Raw genomic sequence first — 27,368 nt, 5'->3', positions numbered from 1 at the left:
CCCCAGTAACCTTCACACCCACCACAGTAGCCTGCACCCCACGATTGTAATGCACCCCCATCCCGGTTACCAGCACCTCCACCCCTGTAACCTGCACCCCCACCCCTGTAACCAGCACCTCCACCCCTGTAACCTGCACCCCCACCCCTGTAACCAGCACAGCCACCCCAGTAACCTGAACCACCACCCCTGTAATCAGCATTTCCACCCCCCAGTAATTTGCACCCCTACCCCTGTAACCAGCACAGCCACCCCTGTAACCTGCACCCCCACCCCTGTAACCAGTACTGCCACCCCAGTAACCTTTACACCCACCACAGTAGCCTGCACCCCACGATTGTAACTGCACCCCACGATTGTAACTGCACCCCCACCCCGGTTACCAGCACCTCCACCCCGGTTACCAGCACCTCCACCCCCAGTATCCTGCACCCCCACCCCTGTAACCAGCACCTCCAGCCCAGTAACCCCTCACCACCACCCCTGTAACCTGTATCCCCACCGCTTCTGTAACCTGCACTCCCACTCCAGTAACCTGCATCCCTACCCCTGTAACCTGCACCATATCTTACCTTGCAGCCCTCATTCCTGTAAACACCACCCCTATAACCTGGACCCCACATCTAATCTACATTCTCTCTATTGTAACCTGCATCCCTTCCCCAGTAACTTGTGCCATTACTCCTTTAGCTTACACCCACCTTTGTAACTGGGAACCTCATTCCTGTAACTTTTAACCCCACACCCCTGTAACCTGCAGTGGTAAAAATGTGACTGGGAAAAAGACCAGCAGTGACCAAGCCAGTTGTAATGAGAATAAGGCCAAACCTTAGTGATTCACCCTGGTCAAGTTTCCTGCAGTGGATGAAGTATTGTATCAACATCTGTGGGCCCAGACTGTTTAACATTCTAACACAAGGTAGAAAAAATATTGCTGTAACAGGTTAGGTAAGATTCGTTAGGAAACAGTGCACTATTGCCTGACATGGGTCTTAGTTATATGATGACATGTTACCTTCAAAACTAGCTAATACTCGCCGATACTTTGGCACACCCCTACTCACGACTGTCTTCCAGTATTTTCTTATTCTTAATCTTGCTACATCAATCAGGTTTGTTACTCTTAATCTTCCTGCATTTATCAAGTATGTGGCAGTTAATCTTTTCCATATTTATCAAGTAGGAAGCTAAATGAGAATCCAACTTTATTTCTTGTCCTCTCCTTTGTGACAGGCGTATATTTTTTCATCTGTAAGCCTATACATAGTAGCATGATCATTCATTATTTTGCCTGCCATGCTCACTCTTTTGATGATTAGCTCCTGCCGTGATGCCTTATAAACCACTTAGCTACAGATGCCTCAAAATGCCATGTAGCCTGGTTACAAGCCATGTTTCTTACTAGTGCTGGGCACACTGGTGAGCTTCAGGCATGGTCTCCAGCTGTTTCATTCTCCTCCTGTATGTTTTGGCCTCATGAATAATAACTGTGTTCACTAACATGGCAGGAAAGAGCAGTATTAGCGTTGGCAATTCTAACACTTCTTTTGTGCTCTTTTAAGTCTGGCAGAAAGATAGCAGCCAGTTTTTCCAAAGTTTTGAGGAGGACGAGAGGAGCAGGAAATGGAGTAGGCTCCAGAAGCATCAGTGACAGGAGGAGAGGTACGAACTGGATTCCTATGAAAGATATTTGTTTGGTGAAAATAAGTCTGATGTCTGAGGAACGTAGGGTGTTAAGGTTAAAGAGACGGAAGATATAGGGAAGACAAAGAACAGTTTTCACAGTAGTAGAGTTTGGGAGAGAAGAAAGTGCATTCAGCACGTGAGTAGGCAGAGTTTATGAAATCGGAAGGGTAGCCAAGGTGAAAAAAATGTATTCTGTGAAGAGTGAAAATTTCTGAGTCAAGAAACTGAGGGTCAAAAATGCAGAGGGCTCGGAGAAAGAGAGAAATAAGCACACTCATCTTGACAGAGGGAGCATGGTAAGAAAAGTAGTGAATGCACATGCCACTGTGCATTGGCTTGCAAAAAATGGAAGAAGAAAAGCCTGTTGCAGAGCAATGGACATGCACATCAAGGAAAGGAAGCAGAGTTCGATTCACATTCTGCTTTGAACTTGATAGGATGAGCAGAATTATTAAGTGCATCGAGACATACTTGGAAGAGACTGGAGTCTTTTGGCTAAAGAGCAAAGATATTGTCTTCAGCGTCGAGCCAGAGGGATGGGTGCCCCCTAGTATGTAGTAGGAAGTAAAACAGTTTTGAAGTATTCCATATAAAGGTTAGCAAGAACAAGGAATAGAGGAGTGCTCATAGCAATACCCAAGGTTTGAGAAAAAAAAGTTTACCTTGAAAGGAAAAAAGAATTGGAGTCTACAGACAGATGGATAAGATCAAGAAAGACATCAGTTGGTATAGAGAGATAAAGTAGCCCTTTATTGGCCTTCATTCCTGAGAAAAACCAAGAGTATCACGAGGAACATTAGTTAAGAGGGACTCAATGTGAAGACTTAGCATCTTACAGGCTGTATGTGGCCAAACATGTTTGATGAAGTCTTGAGAGTGACAGACATGAGCAGTAGAAAACGTTCCAAGAAAAGGAGTGAGAGTTTTTGGCGATCAAAAAGCAAGAGAATAAGAGACAGAAACTCTGGGGAAAATGATGGGATGTAGAGGGATACCCTGGTTCATGAGTTTTAGGAAGACCATAGAAATGTGCAGATTATATGTGTACCTGTATTCTTAGTGTCTGGTTGTCTGCTAAGCCCATAAACCAAGTCCGCTGGTTCAGAAAACATCTGGACAACCTGGAAAAATTAATGTCATAATTCAGAAATTTTGGGCAGTCGGAAATATCATGCACCCCCCTTCTGCTATTAGTCAATTAATTAAAGGGTTCACTGTATTTGATACCACAGTTCTGTTGCAATAATTTGCTGATGCTAACCCAGCTGTTACATTGCTTTCAGTGAAATAGCTGGGTATGGAAGCAGTTGTTAAATTAGGCACATGTGCAACTCTTGGGTATCTTTATTGAGGAAATGTTTTGCCACACAGTGGCTTCATCAGTCCATACAAAGGATAAACTTGAAGAACACTAGGAGAATGAGGTAATCAGTCCCTCAGCCTTGAGTCGATGTGGTCAGTCCATCGATGGACTAGTGTTCTTCAAGTTTATCCTCAATAAAGATACCCAAGAGTTGCACATGTGTCTAATTTAACAACGTGTCGGTTCTTTGGAAGCAGTTGTATGGAGAGACTACTGTATACAGAATGAGCATCATTGAAACCTGGTTTTCTCATGGTTAGAGCCTTATGATGTCACAAGAGTCTGGCTAGGAAATGAGTAGGCAAGGTCTGAACCCATAGCAAGCTATTCCTGAAACTAGCAGTTTGAGCTTTGTATGTACCATGATGTGAATACTTTATACGTTCATGAAGCTCTACCCAGATTGAAGTAATGTCTCAACAAAAGTTTATTCTGTATATTGTGTTTTTATACCTAAGTACACTAAGCACCATATTTTGTATAAAATGTGTTTTATGTAACAGGTAAATAATAATCGTTTTCTTACATCTGCACTTCTAATTTTTATTATGTAATCTTGCGTATTCTTACAAAACAGAATTTATCACCACCTCTTTCAACTCTTCTAGCATAATATATTTTTTATGAAAACTAATACACTTGTGGTTAATATGAAGAAATTGTGGTAAACAATGTACTTCATTAACATGTAGTATACTAATTTCAGAGAAGCACCCAGTGTGGTCATGAGTGGTATGTATGATGCAATGAAGTTTTCTCATCTAAGGTCCAGAAGGCACGGTGTGTCTAAGCTGGTGTGTGCCTCCTTCAGTGATGAATATACATGTACTACTTAATGACTAGTTAATAATTATTGACTTAACCTTGTATACTCTCTTTGTGAAATTTCTACGAGTTATTTTTGAGAATGCTGTATTTGAGTGTAGCTATACCACTTTATAATGTATTGAAATTTTGTTTATGAGGATGTTTGTGGAACACTTGTGAACACTTGACATCAGATGTGCTGGAGTTGAGAAACCCATTGTAGCACAAGTGACTGTTTGGTGCTTGATTAAATTTTCACAAAGATTTTACAAAGACTTAATAAGTTTTACTTATTAATGAACAATAACTCTTAATACTACAGTGGAACCCCGGTTTTCATCTGGTGATTGTTCATTTCAGTTTTCGACCACTTTTTTTGACGAAATTTTCCCCGTTTTCATACATCCGCTCGGAAATCGTCTGTACCAGACGTGTCTGCCTGCCCGCAGGACATGGCCACTCATATGTTCGTGACTCAGTCTGCCTTTGTTACTCATTCAGTGAGCATTACTCCGTGCATTCATCCTAAACAAGAACTTCATCTGGAGCAGCAACTGACCTTAGCTGAGGAAATTGCTTCAGAGGAGGAGGAAAAGAGAGGGTAGAATGTGCCTTCAGCGATTAAGGACATTCATGCAAAGTGGAGTGAGGTGCAAAGTTTGTGGAGAAATATCACCCTAACAAAGCTGTTGCAAGCCGTGTCAGCAACATGTTCAATGACAATGCCGTGTCCCATTTTAGGCAAATCTTAGAGATGTCAGAAACAGGCCTCTCTAGACAGATTTTTTGTGCGACAGGGGTCCAGTAACTCTCAAGCTGGTCCTAGTGCCAGTAAAAGACAAAGGAGGGAAGTAACCCCAGATAGGGCTTTGATACCTGAAGTTCTTATGGAGGGGGATTCCCCTTCCAAACAATAACCTCTCCTCCCTCTCCCCTTCTTGCTGTCTTCCATACGCCAACAAGAGTCTTCAATAAAGGTAAAAGTGATGTTAAATGTTCATTTATCCATTTTGTTAGTCATTTATATTTATTTCTCATGTTTTCTGTATGTAAAACTATAGTTATTCTGTATAAAATGCATTTTTTGTTAATATTTTTGGGTGTCTGGAACGGATTAATTGGATTTACACTATTTCTTATGAGAAATACTACTTCAGTTTTCGTACAAATTGTAGACAGCCTGTACTGTCTGCATAGACAGCCTATGCTGTCTGCCAGCTTAGTTCATATTTTGCAGCAGTCAGGTGCTGCCCTCTAGGCCTGCCCAGGTCAGTGGGATGCTGGTCCCACTCGCTCAGTTACTCAGCGGCCTAGAAGCAGTCAAGTCTGCTCCCTCTCTCCCTCATGGGCATGGCCCTCCTGGACCATGGACACTTAACACACAAGCATGTGTACCCACCACAACTTTGCAAATAAAGTATGAAGCCTCCGAAGATGTATAATTTACTCCCCGCTACCAGAAACGCCAAATAATCTTGTTCACATTGTTGGGAAGCGGTGTTCGCAGCAGTTGTGTTTGCCCGGAGAGAGGAAGGGATGAAGTAGTTCACTTCATCACCCTACACAACAAGCATCCATCTCTCAATGAGTTATCTTGATGTGTCTGCACGTTTCAGCATCCAGACACAGGTACAAGCAGGATCTAGCCGAAATTTGCCGAATTTCTTTGAGAATTGTAAATGGCGCCCCAGTGACCCCACGCTACAGCGTCCCACGCTGTTTCTCAAGTCATGTGTTCAGCATCACTTGTATGTTCTTCTGTTGTTGTTCAGCTCAGCACAGCTATTTCAGCAAGCCAGAGGTGAGTTTTGTGGTGATTTCTGCATCCAGTGTGCGTGTCTCCGTGTTTGTGGGAGAGGAGGAAGTGGCCAGATCCTCCCTCGCCATACACTCACCCACGCTCCTTGCCACCGCACTATCAACACCACCATGCCATCACTCCCTCTGCTGTGTTTTCTGCTGTTTTTCGTGTGAATTCTTTGCCAGAGCTGTGTATCAGAGTGCCCAAGGCCACTCGAAGCCACGTGGATCACGAAGCCACGTGGATCAGCAAGCCACATGGATCAGCAAGCCATGTGGATCAGCATGCCACATAGATCACGACACCATGTGGATCCCGACGCCACGTGGGGTGTGGACGAAGCCACGTGGATCTATGAGCCACGTGAGTTACTGAGCCAGACGTCCCAGGCCACATGCTGTGGTCTGCTGCTGCCCGACTTCATGACGTCACGATGTCTGCTGACGTCACAGTGCTGCTGAAGCCACCTCGCGACGTCACGCCTGACATCACATGATGTCACATCGAGTGTTTCAGTAATTATGTCAGTATTGTCGAGAAGAGTGAGAGAAGATATATGTCGTGTGTTAATTCCTCTCAGTCAGTGTTCTCGCATGCTAGTGTATGGCTTAGTGTGAATTTTGTGCACAGAAAAGCATCATTTGCTAGTTTAAGCCATGTTGTACCGCATGTACTGCAGGTGTGTGTGCAGTTTTCCGTGTGTCCTGTGTGGTCTTGAGCCCAGCTGTGTGTCGACCACAGGTCTGCGGCTAGACCCCTGTGTAGTACCTTGTGTTGTCACCCGGTGTGACCAGCACGTTTGACAGCTGATATTAGTCAGCCCTGAGCGTATGAGCCCCTTGTACAGAAAGCTCTTATGCTTGTCGCTCATAGATGTTCTGCAGAATCGTACCTGCTACGATTACCATCAAGATTTGTTTCACTTCACCTCCAGACCTTCAGAGTGCAGTTATATGTAGAGAAACCAAGTCTGGGGACGCTTAGACTAACCACTGCTTTGACACTCGTCAAGCTACAGTTTAAGCCCTGTCGGCAGGCGCTGTCAGCCTCGTGTCACAAGCTTCAGTGAGCAGCCTGCGCAAAGATGATGTCACTTTGACTGCTAGCTCGCTCACTGCAGTCTGGTGTATGATGTTACGACTCGCAGATGTTTCACCCAGTCGTCTCTGCCACGACTCGCTCCACGACTCACTCCACTACTCACTCCACGCTTGGCGGCAGTGACAGCCCAGTGACAGTACCAGTTGAGAAGTGTCCTCCTGAGTCGCTTGCCAGAAGTCCTGCCCAGTTGCCGAGCTTTGATGACGCCTCACTCTAGGGCACTAGCATGTCATGCCCCAGGTTGAGTGAAACCTGCAGTGACTCCTACGATGACTGCTTCACCATTCTAGAGGAGACCGTACCCCGTTACATCACAGCTCAGCCGCAGCAATATCTCCTGTGTTGCAGTATCTGTCCAGACGCAGGAAGGCGTGCAGTGATGCCCATCGACGCTCACTGCCTATGACCACGTTGTTCAGCACACCCCACATGTTTTTTTCTTCCCTCCTTGTAGGATTTTTTTATGTCCATATGTATATACACGTTATTTTTTATTTTGTGTTCTGTGCCCTGTTCCTACAAGAGAGATTTTTTTTTTTACCACCAGTATTGTCGCGTTGGGACGACGCAAGGTAGGTGGCCGAGCATATGTAGACAGCCTGTACTGTCGGCACAGACAGCCTATGCTGTCTGCCAGCTTAGTTCATATTTCGCAGCACTCAGGTGCTGCCCTCTAGACCTGCCCAGGTCAGTGGGACGCTGGTCCCACTCGCTCACTCACTCAACGCAGGAGGGAGAGAGATATCATAATCTACACTTGGAAAATCCTGGAAGGAATGGTCCCAAATCTGCACACAGAAATCACTCCCTACAAAAGTAAAAGACTGGGCAGGCAATGTAAAATGCTCCCAATTAAAAGTAGGGGCGTCATTGGTACACTAAGGGAAAACACCATAAGTGTCCGGGGCCCAAGACTCTTCAACAGCCTCCCATCAAGCATTAGGGGAATTGCCAATAAACCCTTGGCTGCCTTCAAGAGAGAGCTGGACAGATACCTAAAGTCAGTGCCGGATCAGCCGGGCTGTGGCTCGTATGTTGGACTGTGTGCGGCCAGCAGTAACAGCCTAGTTGATCAGGCCCTGTTCCATCGGGAGGCCTGGTCATGGACCGGGCCGCGGGGGCGTTGAACCCCAGAATAACATCCAGGTAACTCAGCGGCCTAAAAGCAGTCAACAAGTCTACTCCCTCTCTCCCTCATGGGCATGGCCCTCCCGGGTCATGGGCACAGCACACAAGCCTGTGTACCCACCACGACTTTGCAAATAAAGTAAGTAGCCTCCGCAGACGTATCATTTACTCCCTGCTACCAGAAACGCCAAATAATCTCGTTCACAAAATCGGTTTTCGGCCGACCTTCTGGAAACGATTGAAGATGAAAACCGAGGTTCAACTGTAGTATATTAAATACAAGTAATAAATAAAATTTTGTTTTTAACATTTGTACTATGATTGCAGATTAGCATTTAGGCATCGGTGGTATTTGAGATTCCCAAAGAATATCTTGGCATTGGAGATATATGGGAGGAAGTGCAACATAAACCCAGTGAAAAGCAGGGGCACTGTGGGCACAATAAGGGAACAATGTATCAGTGTCTGTGGTCCAAGACTATTCAATTTGTTGCCAGTAGATATCAGGAATACTGCTGGGACAAGTGTAGAAGTCTTTCAAGTGGAAACTGTACAATTATCTTCAAGTGTCTTGATCAACCAGGCTGTGATGGATATGTGGGTGAGCTGGCTGCCAGCAGCAACAGCCTGGTTGACCAGGCAAGCACCAGATGAGCTTGGCCCAAGGCCGAGCTCTAGGAGTAGAAAAACTCAATGGTATACCTACAATCTAAACACCATTCATCAAGTCAAGCATCACCTGTCAGGTAGTCAGCTTAATCACTCATGGTTATGTAGGAGTGTAGTCTGCTGACAGCAACAGCACCTTGGATCAGTCAGTAGTAAAGTCTCAGGCTGGGCTGTGAGGATAGAAGAACCCTCGAAATTGGTCACAGGTATGGTTGTCAGGGGTGGCTTGTCATACAGACACAAATCTGCTAGGTGCCCATAGTGGATCAGTGCACCCATAAAAATGATCTTTTGGCAGGTACACCAGTTGTATCTCTCTTCATCTTCATGCTATACCGAGTCTCTATATATACAATGGAACCTTGGCTTATGAATTTAACCCTTAAGCGGTCCAAACGTATGTATGTATATGTTCACCTGTGCAGCGCCCCGAATATTTTGAGAAAAAGATTTTTTTTTTTATAGGAAAAAAGAGCATGTGCTACCCAGGCATCCCCAATTTTTGTCATATGGCGCACACTTGAGTGCGCACACCCATTCTCTCATGTCTAGGCGACTCAGGCCTATCATGCCAATGTTGAATGAATGACAAATGAAACGTATATATACGCTTGGACCATTTAAGGTTTAATCTGTTCGTGACCTTATTCGTATCCTGATTTGTTCGTACGTTGAGACAATTTTCCTCATTTAAATTAATTGAAATGCAATTAATCCGTTCCAGCCTTTCAGGAGGCATGATAAAATAATGCTTAGTTATCCATCACAATTCATCTAATATGGCATAATAAACATTATTAATAACATAGGACCATGATATATGCTCTAGAATGAATAAAGTAGGCCATTATATGGCGAGTGATGGCGACGCCAGCAGCGGCAGAAAGCATCCGCCATTTACTCTCCCAATCTAGTATCTTCCCAGTTCATGGCCCCACACCTACCCTGTATTTATCTATGATTAGTGGTGCGGTTGTTACATATGTAACCACAGGTGTGGTCAAGACAGATGTATGTATAGGTGAAGACATGATCACTGTGGCCACAGTGGTGATGGTGGTGGTGGCGGCGGCAGCCAGCTTCCTCTATGCTGCTGCCTTCTTCATTTCTCTAGCTTTTTTCATAGTTTCTAATCGCTTCCTGAGCTTCTTGCTGATTGTACGTGAATATTGTCTCTTTGGGCGAAGCATTGTTTAAAAGAAATTTGTACAATACAGTGGACCCTCGACATTTGATACTAATCCGTTCCTGAGAGGTATCGAATGTCGAAAATATCGAAAGCCGAATTAATTTTCCCCATAAGAAATAATGGAAATTAAATTAATCCGTGCAAGACACCCAAAAGTATCAAAAAAAAAATTTACCACATGAAATATTAAGTTTAATGCAATAGAATAATTGCAATAACAACAATAACAATAGAATAATAACAATAGAATAATTGGCACTTACCTTTAATGAAGATTGGTGATGATTGATGGGATGGGAGGAGGGGAGAGTGTCGAAGTTGTTACTGTTTAGAAGGGGAATCTCCTTCCATTAGGACTTGAGGTAGCAAGTCCTTTTCTGGGGTTACTTCCCTTCTTCTTTTAATGCCACTAGGACCAACTTGAGAGTCACTGGACCTCTGTTGCCGTTCCTTTAAGATTTGTCTAAAATGGGCCATAACACTGTCATTGTAATAGTCACCAGCACGGCTTGCAATAGCTGTGTTAGGGTGATTTTCATCCATAAAGGTTTGCAGTTCAACCCACTTTGCACACATTTCCTTAATTTTTGAAGTAGGCACAATGGAGTCCACAACTGGCATAAGCTTCTCAGGGTTAGCCCCAAACCCTTCAAAATCTTTCTTAATTTCCATACTAATTCTCACCCTTTTTACCACAGGGTTGGCACTAGAAGCTTTCTTGGGGCCCATGGTGACTTATTTTGCAGAAACAAGCACCAAAAACAGTGATAATATGGATAATATGGAATGTACCGAATGTATCCTTAGATGCGCACACACTGGCTGGGTTGTAAACACTGGCACACACGGGGCAGTTCAGGCCACACGTGGACACGTCTCGTACGAATCGTATCGAATGTCCTTTTCCGGGGTTACTTCCCTTCTTCTTTTAATGCCATTAGGACCAGCTTGAGAGTCACTGGACTTCTGTCGCACAACATATCTGTCCATAGAGGCCTGTAGCTCTCGTTCCTTTATGACTTTCCTAAACTGGTTCACAACATTGTCAGTGTACAGGTTGCCAACACGGCTTGAGGTAGCTGTGTCAGGGTGATTTTCATTAAAAAAGGTTTGCACTTCAAGCCACTTTGTACACATTTCTTAATCTTTGAAGTAGGCAACTTCTTCAAGTTCTCTATCCCCTCCTCCGAAGCAGTTTCCTCAGGTCTGGCCTCTTGCTGTTGAAGATGATCTAGCAGTTCATCAGTGGTTAGTTCGTCATTGTCCTCCTCCACCAACTCTTCCACATCCTCTCCACTAACCTCCAACCCCAAGGACTTTCCCAGTGCCACAGTGGATTCCTCAACTGGCATAGGATTCCCAGGGTTAGCCTCAAACCCTTCAAAATCCCTTTTGTCTACACATTCTGGCCACAGTTTCTTCCAAGCAGAGTTTAAGGTCCTCTTAGTCACTCCCTCCCAAGCCTTACCTATAAGGTTTACACAATTGAGGATATTAAAGTGATCCTTTCGAAGCTCCTTTAGAGTCAATCGTATGTCTGTGGTCACTTCAAAGCACCTTTCAAACATAGCTTTTGTGTACAGTTTCTTGAAGTTTGCAATAACCTGCTGGTCCATGGGCTGCACGAGAGGAGTGGTATTAGGAGGCAAAAACTTGACTTTAATGAAGCTCATGTCCCCAGAAAGTCGCTCTGCCAAGTTTGTAGGATGACCAGGGGCATTGTCTAATACCAGGAGGCACTTAAGGTCTAATTTCTTTTCAGTTAGGTAATTTTTCACAGTCGGGGCAAATGCATGGTGTAACCAGTCATAGAAAAGTGCCTAGTGACCCATGCCTTAGTGTTTGCCCTCCACAGCACACACAAATTCTCCTTGAGGATATTCTTTTGCCTGAACGCTCTGGGAGTTTCTGAGTGATACACCAATAAAGGCTTCACTTTGCAATCACCACTAGCATTGGCACACATCAACAGAGTAAGCCTGTCTTTCATAAGCTTATGTCCTGGGAGTGCCTTTTCCTCCTGAGTAATGTAGGTCCTGCTTGGCAATTTCTTCCAAAACAGGCCTGTTTCGTCGCAATTAAACACTTTGTTCAGGTTTCAATCCTTCAGCCTCTATGTACTCCTTGAATTCATGCACATACTTTTCAGCTGCTTTTTGGTCTGAATTGGCAGCCTCACCATGCCTAATCACACTATGTATGCCACTATGATTCTTAAATCTTTCAAACCAACCTTTGCTGGCCTTAAATTCACTCACATCACCACTAGTTGCAGGCAATTTCTTTACCAAATCGTCATGCAACTGCCTAGCCTTTTCACAAATGATCACTTGAGAGATGCTATCTCCAGCTATCTGTTTTTCATTTATCCACACCAATAACAGTCTCTCAACATTTTCTAACACTTGCGATCGCTGTTTTGTAATCACAGTTGCACCTTTTGCAAGAACAGCTTCCTTGATTGCCGTTTTCCTGCTCACTATAGTAGAGATGGTTGATTGGGATTTACTATACAACTTGGCCAGGTCTGACATATGCACTCCACTTTCATACTTTGCAATTATCTCTCTCTTCATTTCAATAGTCATTAGCACCCTTGGTCTCGATGGGTTGGCCCTAGAAGCTTTCTTGGGGCCCATGGTGACTTATTTTGCAGAAACAAGCACCAAAAACAGTGATAATATGGATGATATGGAATGTACCGAATGTATCCTTAGATGCGAGCACACTGGCTGGCTTGTAAACACTGGCACACACGGGGCAGTTCAGGCCACACGTGGACACGTCTCGTACGAATCGTATCTTGTACCGGGTTTTGTAACGGGATCCAAGGCAAATTTTTTGCGATATAATGCTTCGGATACCAGATTTACCGGTTACCGATGACTTCGCGAACCGGGGGTCCACTGTATTATTATTATTATTATTAATTTAGGGAACTGGAGCACACATACAATTCCCTAGATCAAGAGCCCATCACCACATACATAATAATAATAGCAATAATAATAATGATTGTGGATTTTATGAATGAGAAGAAGCTGGATGTCCTGGCTTTAAGTGAATCAAAGCTGAAGGGGGTTGGGAGAGTTTAAGTGGAGAGGAATAAATGGGATTAGGTCAGGGGTTTCAAATAGAGTTAGAGCTAAAGAAGGAGTAGCAATAATGTTGAAGGATAAGCTGTGACATGAAAAGAGGATTATTTGGAGTTGGATGTGAAAAGTGGGTTATAGTAAGCGTGTATGCACCTGGAGAAGAGAGAAGTGTAGAGGAGAGAGAGAGAGATTTTGGGAAATATTGAGTGAATGCATGTGGAGTTTTGAACCAAGTGTGAGCGTACTTGTGGTTGGGGATTTCAATGTTAAAGTGGGTAAAAATATTGTGGAGGGAGTAGTAGGTAAATTTGGGATGCCAGGGGTAAATGAAAATGGGGAGCCTTTAATTGAGCTATGTGTAGAAAGAGGTTTGGTAATAAGTAATACATATTTTATGAAGAAGAGGATAAATAAATATACAGTGGACCCCCGCATAATGATTACCTCCGAATGCGACCAATTATGTAAGTGTAATTATTTAAGTGCGTTTGTACGTGTATGTTTGGGGGTCTGAAATGGACTAATCTACTTCACAATATTCCTTATGGGAACAAATTCGGTCAGTACTGGCACCTGAACATACTTCTGGAGTGAAAAAATATCGTTAACCGGGGGTCCACTGTACAAGGTATGATATAGCACGTAATGAAAGTAGTTTATTAGATTATGTATTGGTGGATAAAAGGTTGATGGGTAGGTTCCAGGATGTACACGTTTATAGAGGAGCAACTGATGTATCGGATCATTATTTAATTTTAGCTACAGTTAGAGTAAGAGGTAGATGGGACAAGAGGAAAATGACAATAAGAAGTAAGAGGGAGGTGAAAGTGTATAGACTAAGGGAGGAGGAAGTCCGGGTGAGATACAAGCAACTATTGGCAGAAAGGTGGGCTGGTGCAAGTATGAGTAGTGGATGGTTTGAAGAGGGTTGGAATAGTTTTAACCCTTTCAGGGTCCACAGGCCCTCTCAGAGACTTGTTTTCAGGGTCCCCCAAATTTCAAAAAAAAAAAAAAAATTATTATGAAATTCTTGTGAAATGATAGAGAATCTTTTCCCGATCATAATGACACCAAAAGTATGAAATTTGATGGAAAACTTACGGAATTATGCTTTCGTGAATTTAGCAGTCTCGACGATGTTTACGCATCAGCGATTTTGCCCACTTTGAGCCCTATTTTCGGCCAATTCTAATGTACTAGTCGAGAAAAATCATAACTGTTTCGCTAGTACAGTGGAACCTCAAATTTCGAAAGTATCGCTTATCGAACTCTTCGAAAATAGAACCCTTTTTTCGAACCAACTTTGTCCCTATTATCGAACTCGCCCCTGTTTTCGAACCGCTGGGTACCGGACCTGTCTGGCAGCCCGCTCTGTCCGTGTCCCCACGTAGGCGCCATGAGCCAGTCTGGTTTTGTTGATGCTTGAATGGACACTAACCTGCACTCTCATTCAAACATTTTATGATTATTTCATTATGTTTAGTGCTTGTGGGACTGTGAAATAAGCTACAATGAGCCCAAAGAAACTTGTTAGTGGTACCCCTGTGGTAAAGAAAGTGAGAAACACCATAGATGTGAAGAAGGCAGTAAAACAGAAGTGGAATGTTGTCCAAATGTTTGTTGAGAAGTACCACCCTGAGCAAGCTGAAACAAGCCATCTTTGCAACAAGTTCAGTGACAGAACCATGTCCCATTTTAGGGAAATCTTAGAGGCACCAGAAACAGAGGACTGTGGACAGTTATTTTGTGAGACAGGGGTCCAGTGACTCTCAAGCTGGTCCTAGTGGCATTAACGCTTTGACTGTTTCCGACGTATAAATACGTCTTACGAGCCAATGTTTCTGACGTATTTATACGCACAAATTCTAGCGGCTTCAAATCAAGCGCCAAAGGCCTGGTAGGCTTACACGAGAGAGAATGGGTCTCAGTGGTTGGTGTGCACCCTGTGAAAAAAATCTGGGACCCAGCGGTGCATTGTGGGAACGCCATGTTGTTAGTCCATTTTCACCATGCCTCTCGGTAAGAAGTTCCTCACTCCTCGGTGGATTGGAGGTCTTTTGTTCCCAAGTGATAGCTCTAACAGCGATGAAAATGTCAGTGACAGTGAATTCCAGGGTTTTGAAGCGAGTGTTACCAGAAAAAGTGCCCAGGATAACGTAATTAGTGATGAAAACCCAGATGACCCACAACCTTCCACCTCTGGTGCTGTGCCGGCTTGTTCACGTTCACGTTCGCCTGTACCAGGACGAAAGAGGAAACTATTTGGTCATGTACAACACCCAGATGATAGCAGTGATAGTGATAGTGATTTCAAGGTCATTGAAAGCAGTTCTAGTGACAGTGAGAGTAAATATTCCCCAGTGAAGCGGCAGTATGTACGACGTAGCATGCGGTCTGGTAGTGTTTCTTATGTTGTTCCAAGGGGAAGGAGAAACTCTGGGAGCACATCCCGTGGCCCTACACCACGACCTGATAGTGAAGATGACAATATTGTAATGATGGGTATGAATGGTGACAGTGAGGGAGGAGGCAGTGGTGGTGATAGTGAGGGTGGCACGGCCCATGTGGCACCATCAGCGGGCCACGCTACTACCCACGCTGCTGACGCAGCACAACAAACAGCCTCACCCTACCCCACACTCCCACAACCTGCACCACCACAACCTGCACAACCACAACCTGCACAACCACAACCACGGTACAATATCCAGACCCCACCAGCAGACCGCATCTGGGATTGGCAGGACGGTGACGAGTTTGTTCCCAGTCCCCATGACTTTGATGAAACACAAAGTGGAATAAAGCCATCTTGTCCACTTGGGAACAATGCCAGTGAACTGGACTGCTTTGAGTTATTCTTCTATGAACCCCTGATGGACATCATTGTCAGGGAAACAAACACATACTGTGATTACACCATGGCAAATACAATTCTCTCACCAAAATCACGGCTACACAAGTGGAAGGAGACAACTGTGGCAGAGATGTACCTGTTTTTTGCCACAATAATGCTTATGCCACATGTGTATAAGCACACTGTCACCACATACTGGGCAACAGAACGCCTGATTTCAACTCCAGGTTTTAGTGACATTATAGGTGTCAATCGTTTCCTGATACTGTTACGTATGTTACACTTTTCAGACAAAACCAGGCCTGACAGAAGCGACAGGTTATATAAGATCAGAAATGTGTTTATGTACCTGAAACAAAAGTGCTGCATGTATTTTTATCCCTTCAGGAAGCTTGTTATTGATGAGTCCTTGATTTTATTCAAAGGAATAATCTCATTCAAGCAATATATACCAAGCAAGAGGAAACGCTTTGGTATAAAGCTATTTGTACTGTGTGATTGCAGAAGTGGTCTAGTTTTGGATATAATTGTGTACACTGGCAGTAATACTCTGAGAGATACCATGAAGTTATTGGGTATCTCTGGTGATGTGGTTCGAACAATGATGGAACCATATCTTGGTAAGGGGAATATGTTATTTACTGATAACTGGTACACAAGCCTCTTATTCAGTGATTTCTTGCGAGTGAACTTGACAGACGTGTGTGGCACAGTGCGTGGTAATCGTAAACGTATGCCAAGGTTCAACGCTGGCACTCGCAGAGGTGAGGTGCAAGCCTTTGCTGCCAATGACATCATGGCATTTCGGTGGCATGACAAACGTGATGTCACATTGTTGACATCAGTTCACAGAAACGAAATGGTACCCAGTGGCAGGGACAACACACACACCAATGAACCCATTCTAAAGCCTGCAGCTGTCATGGACTACAACCTCAATATGCGCTTAGCGGACAAATGTGACATGCAGATTGGGTTTGCAGACTGTGTACACAAGAGTTATAAGTGGTATATAAAACTTTTTTTCCATCTTGTTGATATCTCTATGCTAAATGCTTATAACATATACAAGTTGAAGACCAACAAAACACCAAAATATGGTGAATTTTGCCTGTCAGTAATCAGACAAATAATTGCAAAGTACCAAGGAGCAACTCCTGCAATAGACCAGCGCCCACAGACGTCATCTCGTTTGAGGCCTGGTGATCACTACCCCATACAACTGCCTCCTACTACTGCCAAGAAAAATGCTCAGAAGAGGTGTTATGTATGTATGCATACCACAAAACGCCCACAAACACGCAGAGACACTCGTTTTATGTGTGAGGAGTGTGAATTGCCCCTCTGCATATACCCATGTTTCAAAGAGTTCCACAAGCTGCAGCAGTTCTAGGAACGTGTTTAGTGACTGTACATATGTATATATATTATGGAACAATAGTAATAAACATTGTTTTGTATTGTTTGTTTATGTAAACAAAGTGTATACACAAACTAATAGTGATAAAGTTTGTTATGTTATTGTGTTGTAAACAATGAGTGTATATTTGAAGAATGCACCTTACATTGGTCTCACAGGCCACATAAGTTACCTGGAACAGAAAAATATTGAAAAATGCAAGAAACCTTTGAATTAGAGTAAATAAAAGAATACTGGGTGGGCGGCGGTCGCCGCTGTTGCCGTACGCACGTCACTTTCTGCAAACTTTGCGGCTCTATATCTCGGTAAGTACTGATGGCAAAAAAAAATTTTTTTAGGCTTAAAACACTACTAAAAATATTCCTAAAATTTTCATAAAAAATAATTTTTTTTTCGAATATTTGGCAACATAGAATGACAGTTTCAGAGAGGGGCCTGAAACAGTCAAAGGGTTAAAAGACAGATAAGGGAAGTAACCCCAGAGAGAGCTTTACCTGACGTCCTCATGGGTTGGGAATTCTCCTTCCAAACACTAACCCCAACTCCCTCTCTCCTCCTCCCTATCTTCCAGATGCCATCACCAAACTTCAATAAAGGTAAGTAAAATGTTATTTTTAAATGTTTATTTAAATCTATTAATACATAATTGAACATTATATTTGTTGTATGTATGTAAAACTATAATTAATCTCTATGAAATGTATTTTTTTTTTTGTGAATATTTTTAGGTTTCTGGAACGATTAATTGTATTTCCATTATTTCTTATGGGAAATATTGCTTCGCTTTTCAGACTTATCAAATTTAGAACTAACTCCTGGAATGGATTAAGGTCAATATTTGAGGTTCCACTGTACTCCATTTTTACTATCGAGTGAATACAAGAAACCACCAATTTACTGATTTCAACTATCCAATACAGTGGACCCCCGCATAACGATGGCATCACATAGCGATTATTTCGCATACCGCTTACTTTAATTGCAAAAATTTTGCCTCACATACCGCTTAAAAACCCGCTTACCGATTTTCGTCCGAGACGCGTCCAATGTGCGGCCTGAGCCACGCTCACATGTTCCGCCGGTGGCATTGTTTACCAGCCAGCCTCCGCGGTAACATCCAAGCATACAATCGGAATATTTCGTATTATTACAGTGTTTTCGGTGCTTTTTCTGGAAAATAAGTGACCATGGGCCCCAAGAAAGCTTCTAGTGCCAACCCTACAGCAATAAGGGTGAGAATTACAATAGAGATGAAGAAAAAGATCATTGATAAGTATGAAAGTGGAGTGCATGTCTCCGAGCTGGCCAGGTTGTATAATAAACCCCAATCAACCATCGCTACTATTGGTGGTACACCTGCTGCTGCTGCTGCACTGTCAGCTGCTGCTGCTGCTGCTGTAGCACCGTTGTTGGTGTGGCTTATTGAGAATACCAAGAAACAATTAACCCCAGAGGATTTGCCACCCAGGATAACCCAAAAAAGTCAGTGTCATCGAAGACCGTCTAACTTATTTCCATTGGGGTCCTTAATCTTGTCTCCCAGGATGCAACCCACACAAGTCGACTAACACCCAGGTGAACAGGGAACTAGTGCTCATATTGGTGAATTTAAAGCCAGCAAAGGTTGGTTTGAGAGATTTAAGAATCGTAGTGGCATACACAGTGTGATAAGGCCTGTTCTGGAAGAAAATGCCAAACAGGACCTACAGTACTCAGGAGGAAAAGGCACTCCCAGGACACAGTGTCTCATCAGTCATTGCTGCATCTTCAATAAAGGTAAGTGTCATTTATTCTTCATTTAGTAGACTAGTACATGCACAATATATACTGTGCATGTACTACTCTACTATTGTGCATGTATCCTTCTCTTTGTGTGTGGGAAAATGTATATTTCATGTGGTAAAATTTTTTTTTTCATACTTTTGGGTGTCTTGCACGGATTAATTTGATTTCCATTATTTCTTATGGGGAAAATTCATTCACATAGCGATTATTTCGCATAACAATTACCCCTCTTGCACGGATTAAAATCGTTAACCGGGGGTCCACTGTACTATGGTCAGAATTTAGCAATTTTGCCAATTTCACACAAAATTCAAAAGATGCCAATTTCCAAATAGGGTCCAGAATAAACAAGAAAGACATTCCTGGCACTCAAATAACATTTCCTCTGTTCATTAGTCATGTTCCCAGGCCCCTCTTACATTTCTTTCGCTTTCCACTTTGAATTTTTATTCTCACAAAAAAAAAAAAAGATGTACTGTTATGCAGACCACTGCATTAGTGTAGAAATGGTATGAATAATATCGCCGCACTTGTGAAAGAATATTAGACTCGCCAGTTGATGCGTATTGGAAGCTTGGCATTTGTTTACGTTTGAACTTTGGTAAAAATCGAACATTTCTGCTACTTTGAGCTCAATTTCAAGGTACCTTTCATTGTAAAACCAGTCAAAATCATCTCAATTTCTGTAAAATGTCTTCCATTCTATACAATGAGACCAGGAAAACTAGAATACAACAATAAATACCATACGAAAATATAGTGCAAAGTCTCTGTTTTAATCCAAAAACACGGTCAAAGTTTTTTTTTATCATTACGCACTGTGTGCTGCAGGATTTTTTTTTATACTGCGCACATAGACCCATTCTTTCATATGTAGGCCTACCAGCTTTCTCTCAATAGATTTGAAGGCGCTAGAATTTATGCGTACTAGTACGTCATGGACACTGGCGCTTAAGCCGTACTAGTACGGCCGAAACCTTGAAAGGGTTAAAAATGCAGTATTAGAATGTGGGGCAAAAGTTTGTGGTTATAGGAGGGTGGGTGCAGGAGGAAAGAGGAGTGATTGGTGGAATGATGAAGTAAAGGGTGTGATAAAAGAGAAAAAGGTAGCTTATGAGAGGTTTTTACAAAGCAGAAGTGTTATACGAAGAGTAGAGTATATGGAGAGTAAAAGAAAGGTGAAGAGAGTGGTGAGAGAGTGCAAAAGGAGAGTAGATGATAGTGGGAGAGGGACTGTCAAGAAATTTTAGTGAAAATAAGAAAATTTTTTGGAGCGAGTTAAACAAGTTAAAAACAGAGTAGGGGTGTTAATAGATGGGAAAATGGAGGTATTGGGTAAATGGCAGGAATATTTTGAGGAACTTTTAAATGTCGACGAAGGAAGGGAGGCGGTAATTTCATGCATTGGTCAGGGAGGTATACCATCTTCTAGGAGTGAAGAAGAGCAAGATGTGAGTGTGGGGGAGGTGCGTGAGGCATTATGTAGAATGAAAGGGGGTAAAGCAGCTGGAACTGACAGGATCATGACAGAAATGTTAAAAGCAGGAGGGGATAGAGTGTTGGAGTGGTTGGTATTTTTGTTTAATAAATGTATGAAAGAGGGGAAGATACCTAGGGATTGGCAGAGAGCATGTATAGTCCCTTTATATAAAGGGAAGGGGACAAAAGAGATTGTAAATAATATAGAGGAATAAGTTTACTGAGTATACCAGGAAAAGTGTACGGTAGGGTTATAATTGAAAGAATTAGAGGTAAGACAGAATGTAGGATTGCGGATGAGCAAGGAGGTTTTAGAGTGGGTAGGGGATATGTAGTTCAAGTGTTTACATTGAAGCATATATGTGAACAGTATTTAGATAAAGGCAGGAAAGTTTTTATTGCATTTATGGATTTAGAAAAGGCATATGATAGAGTGGATAGGGGAGCAATGTGGCAGAGGTTACAAGTAGATGGAATAGGTGGTAAGTTACTAAATGCTGTAAAGAGTTTTTATTAGGATAGTGAGGTTCAGGTTAGGGTGTGTAGAAGAGAGGGAGACTACTTCCTGGTAAAAGTAGGTCTTAGACAGGGATGTGTAATGTCACCTTGGTTGTTCAATATATTTATAGATGGGGTTGTAAAAGAAGTAAATGATAGGCTGTTCAGGAGAGGGGTGGGATTAAATTATGGGGAATCAAATACAGAATGGGAATTGACACAGTTACTTTAGGCTGATGATACCCTGCTTATGGGAGATTCTAAAGAAAAATTGCAAAGGTTAGTAGACGAGTTTGGGAGTGTGTAAAGGTAGAAAGTTGAAAGTGAACATAGAAAAGAGTAAGGTGATGAGGGTATCAAATGATTTAGATAAAGAAAAATTGGATATCAAATTGGGGAGGAGGAGTATGGAAGAAGTGAATGTTTTCAGACATTTGGGAGTAGACATGTCAGCGGATGGATTTATGAAGGATGAGGTTAATCATAGAATTAATGAAGGAAAAAAGACGAGTGGTGAGTTGAGGTATGTGTGGAGACAAAAAACATTATCTATGGAGGCAAAGAAAGGAATGTATGAAAATATAGTAGTACCAACATTCTTATATGGGTGCGAAGCTTGGGTTGTAAATGCTGCAGCGAGGAGGCGGTTGGAGACAGTGGAGATGTCCTGTTTAAGGGCAGTGTGTGGTGTGAATATTATGCAGAAAATTCGGAGTGTGGAAATTAGGAGGTGTGGAGTTAATAAAAGTATTAGAGGGCTGAAGAGGGGTTGTTGAGGTGGTTTGGTCATTCAGAGAGAATGGATCAAAGTAGAATAAAATGGAGAGCGTATAAATTTGTAGGGGAAGGAAGGCGGGGTAGGGGTCATCCTCGAAAAGGTTAGAGGGAGGGGATAAAGAAGTTTTGTGGGCAAGGGGCTTGGACTTCCAGCAAGGATGCGTTAGCGTGTTAGATAGGAGTGAATGGAGACAAATGGTATTTGGAACCTGACGAGCTGTTAGAGTGTGAGCAGGGTAATATTTAGTGATGGGATTCAGGGAAACCGGTTATTTTTATATAGCCAGACTTGAGTCCTGGAAATGGGAAGTACAATGCCTGCACTTAAAAGGAGGGGTTTGGGTAATTGGCAGTTTGGAGGGATATGTTGTGTATCTTTTTATGTACAGTGGACCCCCGCATAGTGACCTTAATCCGTGCAAGAGGGCTGGTTGTTATGCGAAATGTTCGGTATGCGAATGAATTTTCCCCATAAGAAATAATGGAAATCAAATTAATCCGTGCAAGACACCCAAAAGTATGAAAAAAAAATTTTTTTAACACATGAAATGTTAATTTTAATACACACAAACTGAAAAAGGCATGCACAATTACATGACACTTACTTTTATTGAAGATCTGGTGATGATTGATGGGATGGGAGGAGGGGAGAGAGAGTGTTAGTGTTTAGAAGGGGAATCCCCTTCCATTAAGACTTGAGGTGTCGAGTCCTTTTCTGGGGTTACTTCCCTTCTTCTTTTAATGCCACTAGGACCAGCTTCAGAGTCACTGGACTTCTTTCGCACAACATATCTGTCCATAGTGGCCTGTACCTCTCGTTCCTTTATGACTTCCCTAAAGTGTTTCACAACATTGTCAGTGTACAGGTTGCCAACACGGCTTGCAATGGCTGTGTGAGGGTGATTTTCATCCATGAAGGTTTGCACTTCAAGCCACTTTGCACAGATTTCCTTAATCTTTGTAGTAGGCAACTTCTTCAATTTCTCTCTCCCCTCCTCTGAACCAGTTTCCTCAGGTCTGGCCTCTTGCTGTTGAAGTTGATCTATCAGCTCATCAGTGGTTAGTTCTTCATTGTCCTCCTCCACCAACTCTTCCACATCATCCCCACTAACCTCCAACCCTAAGGACTTTCCCACTGCCACAATGGATTCCTCAACTGGCATAATCCTCTCAGGGTTAGCCTCAAACCCTTCAAAATCCCTTTTGTCTACACATTCTGGCCACAGTTTCTTCCAAGCAGAGTTCAAGGTCTTCTTAGTCACTCCCTCCCAAGCCTTACCTATAAGGTTTACACAATTGAGGATATTAAAGTGATCTCTCCAAAAGTCTCTTAGAGTCAGTTGAGTTTCTGAGGTCACTACAAAGCACCTTTCAAACAGAGCTTTTGTGTACAGTTTTTTGAAGTTTGCAATAACCTGCTGGTCCATGGGCTGCAGGAGAGGAGTGGTATTAGGAGGCAAAAACTTCACCTTAATGAATTTCATGTCCCCATAAAGTCGCTCTGCCACGTCTGTAGGATGACCAGGGGCATTGTCTAACACTAGGAGGCACTTAAGTTCTAATTTCTTTTCAGTTAGGTAATCTTTCACATTGGGGGCAAATGCATGGTGTAACCAGTCATAGAAAAAGTCCCTAGTGACCCATGCCTTACTGTTTGCCCTCCACAGCACACACAAATTCTCGTTGAGGACATTCTTTTGCCTGAACGGTCTGGGAGTTTCAGAGTGATACACTAATAAAGGCTTCACTTTGCAATCACCAGTAGCATTGGAACACATCAACAAAGTAAGCCTGTCTTTCATAGGCTTATGTCCTGGGAGTGCCTTTTCCTCCTGAGTAATGTAGGTCCTGCTTGGCATTTTCTTCCAAAACAGGCCTGTTTCATCACAATTAAACACTTGTTCAGGTTTCAGTCCTTCACTTTCTATGTACTCCTTGAATTCCTGCACATATTTTTCAGCTGCTTTGTGGTCTGAACTGGCAGCCTCACCATGCCTTATCACACTATGTATGCCACTACGCTTCTTAAATCTCTCAAACCAACCTTTGCTGGCCTTAAATTCACTCACATCATCACTAGTTGCAGGCATTTTTTTAATTAAATCCTCATGCAACTTCCTAGCCTTTTCGCTTATGATCGCTTGAGAGACGCTATCTCCTGCTAGCTGTTTTTCATTTATCCACACCAATAAGAGTCTCTCAACATCTTCCATCACTTGCGATCTCTGTTTCGAAAACACAGTTAAACCTTTGGCAAGAACAGCTTCCTTGATTGCCTTTCTGTTGCCCACAATAGTAGAGATGGTTGATTTGGGTTTCTTGTACAACCTGACCAGGTCGGCGACACGCACTCCACTTTCATACTTATCAATGATCTCTTTCTTCATCTCTATTGGAATTCTCACCCTTATTGCTGTAGGGTTGGAACTAAAAGCTTTCTTGGGGCCCATGGTCACTTATTTTCCAGATAAAGCACCGAAAACACTGTAATAATACGAAATATTCTGATTGTGTGCTTGGATGTTACCGCGGAGGCTGGCTGGTAAACAATGCCACTGGCGGAACATATGAGGCTGGCTCGGGCCACACATTGGACGCGTCTCGGATGAAGGGCGGTGAACGGGTTTTTGGGCGGTATGCGAGGCAAAATTTTTGCGATCAAAGCGACCGGTATGCGGATTGTACGGTATGCGGGGGTCCACTGTATATGCTTCTAAACTGTTGTATTCTGAGCACCTCTGCAAAAACAGTGATTATGTGTGAGTGAGGTGAAAGTGTTGATTGATGATGAAAGTACGTATTTTCTTTTTGAGGATTGTCTTTCTTTTTTGAGTCACCCTGCCTTGGTGGGAGACGGCCGACTTGTTGGGAAAAAAAAAATAACAGCAAGGAGAAACTTCAAAATGCTACCAGTAGTTGGCACCACCATCAGCAAAACATTGGTAACCACTACTAGTACACTTTTCACCTGTTTAGGCTTTCTTTGCTCCAATCATATGATGTGTAAACGCACATTGTGACCTTTGCAAAGAAATAAGTATTTTATTTATTTAAGTAACCTCCCTTGAGGGGGAAGTTCGCATCCTGAAATTTCCTTCGTATCCAGAAGCAAAAAAATCGACCGAACGACAGTTCGTATCCTGAAAAATTTGCTTGGTGGGGGGTTTGTAAGCCGAGGTTCCACTGTATGTTACTTTTGCATCACTGATGTCTAAATCCACCAGGATGCCAACCACAGTAATTTTGCCTGAGAGAAAATGCATGGCTTAGCAACTGCAGGTAACTTTTCTTTGTCTCCATAACATGATTTATGGATGTTTGCTTCTGTTATTAGTAATAGCGTAGCTTCTGTACACTTGTACATGGTCATATAAGAATTTGAACTATTTTTACTATTTTACTACCTGTAAATGGTTCTAAGAATCGCCACCCTTGTGACAGGCTCCATGATACAGGTACCATCTGACTTACAACCAAGCTTTGTTCCGACCAACCGGTCGTAAGTCAAAATGGACGTAAGTCAAACCTTACTACTGAATATCAAAATCACATTTTTGTAGTGATTTTATTTCATTTTATTATGGTATTTCATTTTTTTACTTTACTTTTTATTCTTTTAGTACTGTATTTTACCTGTAAGTTTTAGGATAAACACACTGTTCAACACAAACAGTTGTTTATTTCTCAGAAATTTGGCATACAAAACATGGTCGTAAGTCGAGTGGTCGTATGTCGAGCAGGTCATAAGTCGGATGGTAGGTGTACTAATAGATTAGAAGATAAAGTGAGTAGTACAGTACTTCTGTGGGTGCAGATCTGAATGTGAGTTATAGTGATGAACAGTATTAAGCAGATGTCAAAACTATCATGTGACTCGTGTCAACTGTGCCAGTGTCTTAATACCCTGATGCCAGTGTCCTACCACCTTGGTGCTACTGTCCTACTGCCTTGGTGCCACAGTCCACCCTGGTGCCACTGTCCACCTTGAAGAACTGCTGTCAATTCTACTATTGTACTTTGTCGCCATTATTAAGCAAAATTAAGAGTTAGTTTCAGGTCTCCGGTAAACTGTGGATAACTGAAACAGCGGAAACTGAATTTGCAGATACGAGGGTTCTACTGTGTGTAAAAATGAGAGACATTAAGAAGCTTGCAAATTTGGGGGTTTGACTTTACAAAGTGAAATAGTATTAGTGGAAACTAATGTATTTTCCATATAAGCATTAATTAGTGTTATTTTAAAAGTTTGTAATGACTGGAAACACTAAGTAACTGTTTCAACTGAAAAGGTAATACTGTACTTATAATCAGGCAGTGTTGCCTCCAATTGGCGACTTTAAGAATCTTTTGAAAGCTATTTTTCTCGAACTCTTTCAGTAATTAAAATAGATGTAAAAATAGCTAAACTAACTGAACACACTACAGTATTTTACACACATTGTCTAACCTCAGAAATTGTGTGATGCAAGCTCTTGTTTATACATTATATAACACAGTACAGTAAATACTGCATATCTTAATTGATTTCAGATAATTGTAAGAGAAAACTACTTATTAACCCTTTCAGGGTCTCCAGGCCCTCTCCCAGACTTGTTCTCAGGGTCACCCAAATTAAAAAAAAAAAGAATTCTTATCAAAAGATAGAGAATCTTTTCCCGATCACAATGACACCAAAAGTATGAAATTTGATGGAAAACTTACGGAATTATGCTCTCGTGATGTTAGCAGTCTCGACAGTGTTTACGCATCGGCGATTTTGCCCAATTTGAGCCCTATTTTCGGCCAATTCCAGTGTACTAGTTGACAGAAATCATAACTATTTTGCTAGAACTCCATTTTTTCTATCGAATGAGTACAAGAAACCGCCCATTTACCGATTTCAACTATCCAATACAGTGGTCAGAATTTAGCAACTTTTGCCAATTTCACACAAATTTCAAAAAGATGCCAATTTCCAAATAGGGTCCAGAATAAACAAGAGAGAGACATTCCTGGCACTAAAATAACATTTCCTCTGTTCATTAGTCATGTCCCCACTCCCCTCTTACATTCTTTTGCTTTCCACTTTGAATTTTTATTCTCACAAAAAATATTTACTGTTATGCAGACTACTGCATTAGTGTAGAAATGGTATAAATAATATCAGCACACCTGTGAAAGAATATTAGACTCGCCAGTTGACGTGTATTGGATGCATGGCATAATTTGTTTAATTTTGAACTTTGGTAAAAATCGAAAATTTCTGCTACTTTGAGCTCAATTTCAAGGTACCTTTCATTGTAAAACCAGTCAAAATCATCTCAATTTCTGTAATATGTCTTCCATTCTATAAAATGAGACCAGGAAAACTAGAATACAACAATAAATACCATACAAAAATACAGTGCAAAGTCACTGTTTCAATCCAAAAACATGGTCAAAGTTTTTTTTTCTCATCACACACTGTGTGCTGCAGGATTTTTTTTATTCCATGCACACTGACCACATAGACCCATTCTTTCATATGTAGGCCCACCAGCTTTCTCTCACTAGATTTGAGGGCGCTAGAATTTAGGCATACTAGTACGTCAAAAACTCTGGTGCGTAAGCCGTACTATTACGTCCGAAACTCTGAAAGGGTTAAAAAGGCTGTTTAATCGTGTTACTTTTTTTTTTTTTAAGAGGAGAGAGATTCATTAGTGTACTCTCATTAACATACAGATTAATGTATCTCAGA

General features: G+C 42.2%; 1 protein-coding gene across 10 annotated transcripts in view; it reads left to right on the top strand.

The window, feature by feature from the left end:
• MTA1-like (metastasis associated 1-like) overlaps positions 1 to 27,368 on the top strand; it is a 360,550-nt gene that overhangs the window by 154,540 nt on the left and 178,642 nt on the right. The window contains exon 1 of one of the 10 annotated variants that reach the window (XM_070084052.1): positions 3,760 to 3,781. The exons of the other annotated variants lie outside the window; for them this stretch is intronic. Coding sequence (XP_069940153.1) covers positions 3,775 to 3,781 — 7 coding nt within the window. The 5' untranslated portion in view covers positions 3,760 to 3,774. Of the gene's footprint in view, positions 1 to 3,759; positions 3,782 to 27,368 lie in introns of those variants that run through there. 10 annotated transcript variants of the gene reach the window in all.

This window comes from Cherax quadricarinatus, chromosome 11 (assembly GCF_038502225.1).
Source record: "Cherax quadricarinatus isolate ZL_2023a chromosome 11, ASM3850222v1, whole genome shotgun sequence".
Lineage (NCBI taxonomy): Eukaryota > Metazoa > Arthropoda > Malacostraca > Decapoda > Parastacidae > Cherax > Cherax quadricarinatus.
Note: the sequence above shows the minus strand (reverse complement) of the source record. Positions and strands in the feature narration are given on the sequence as shown.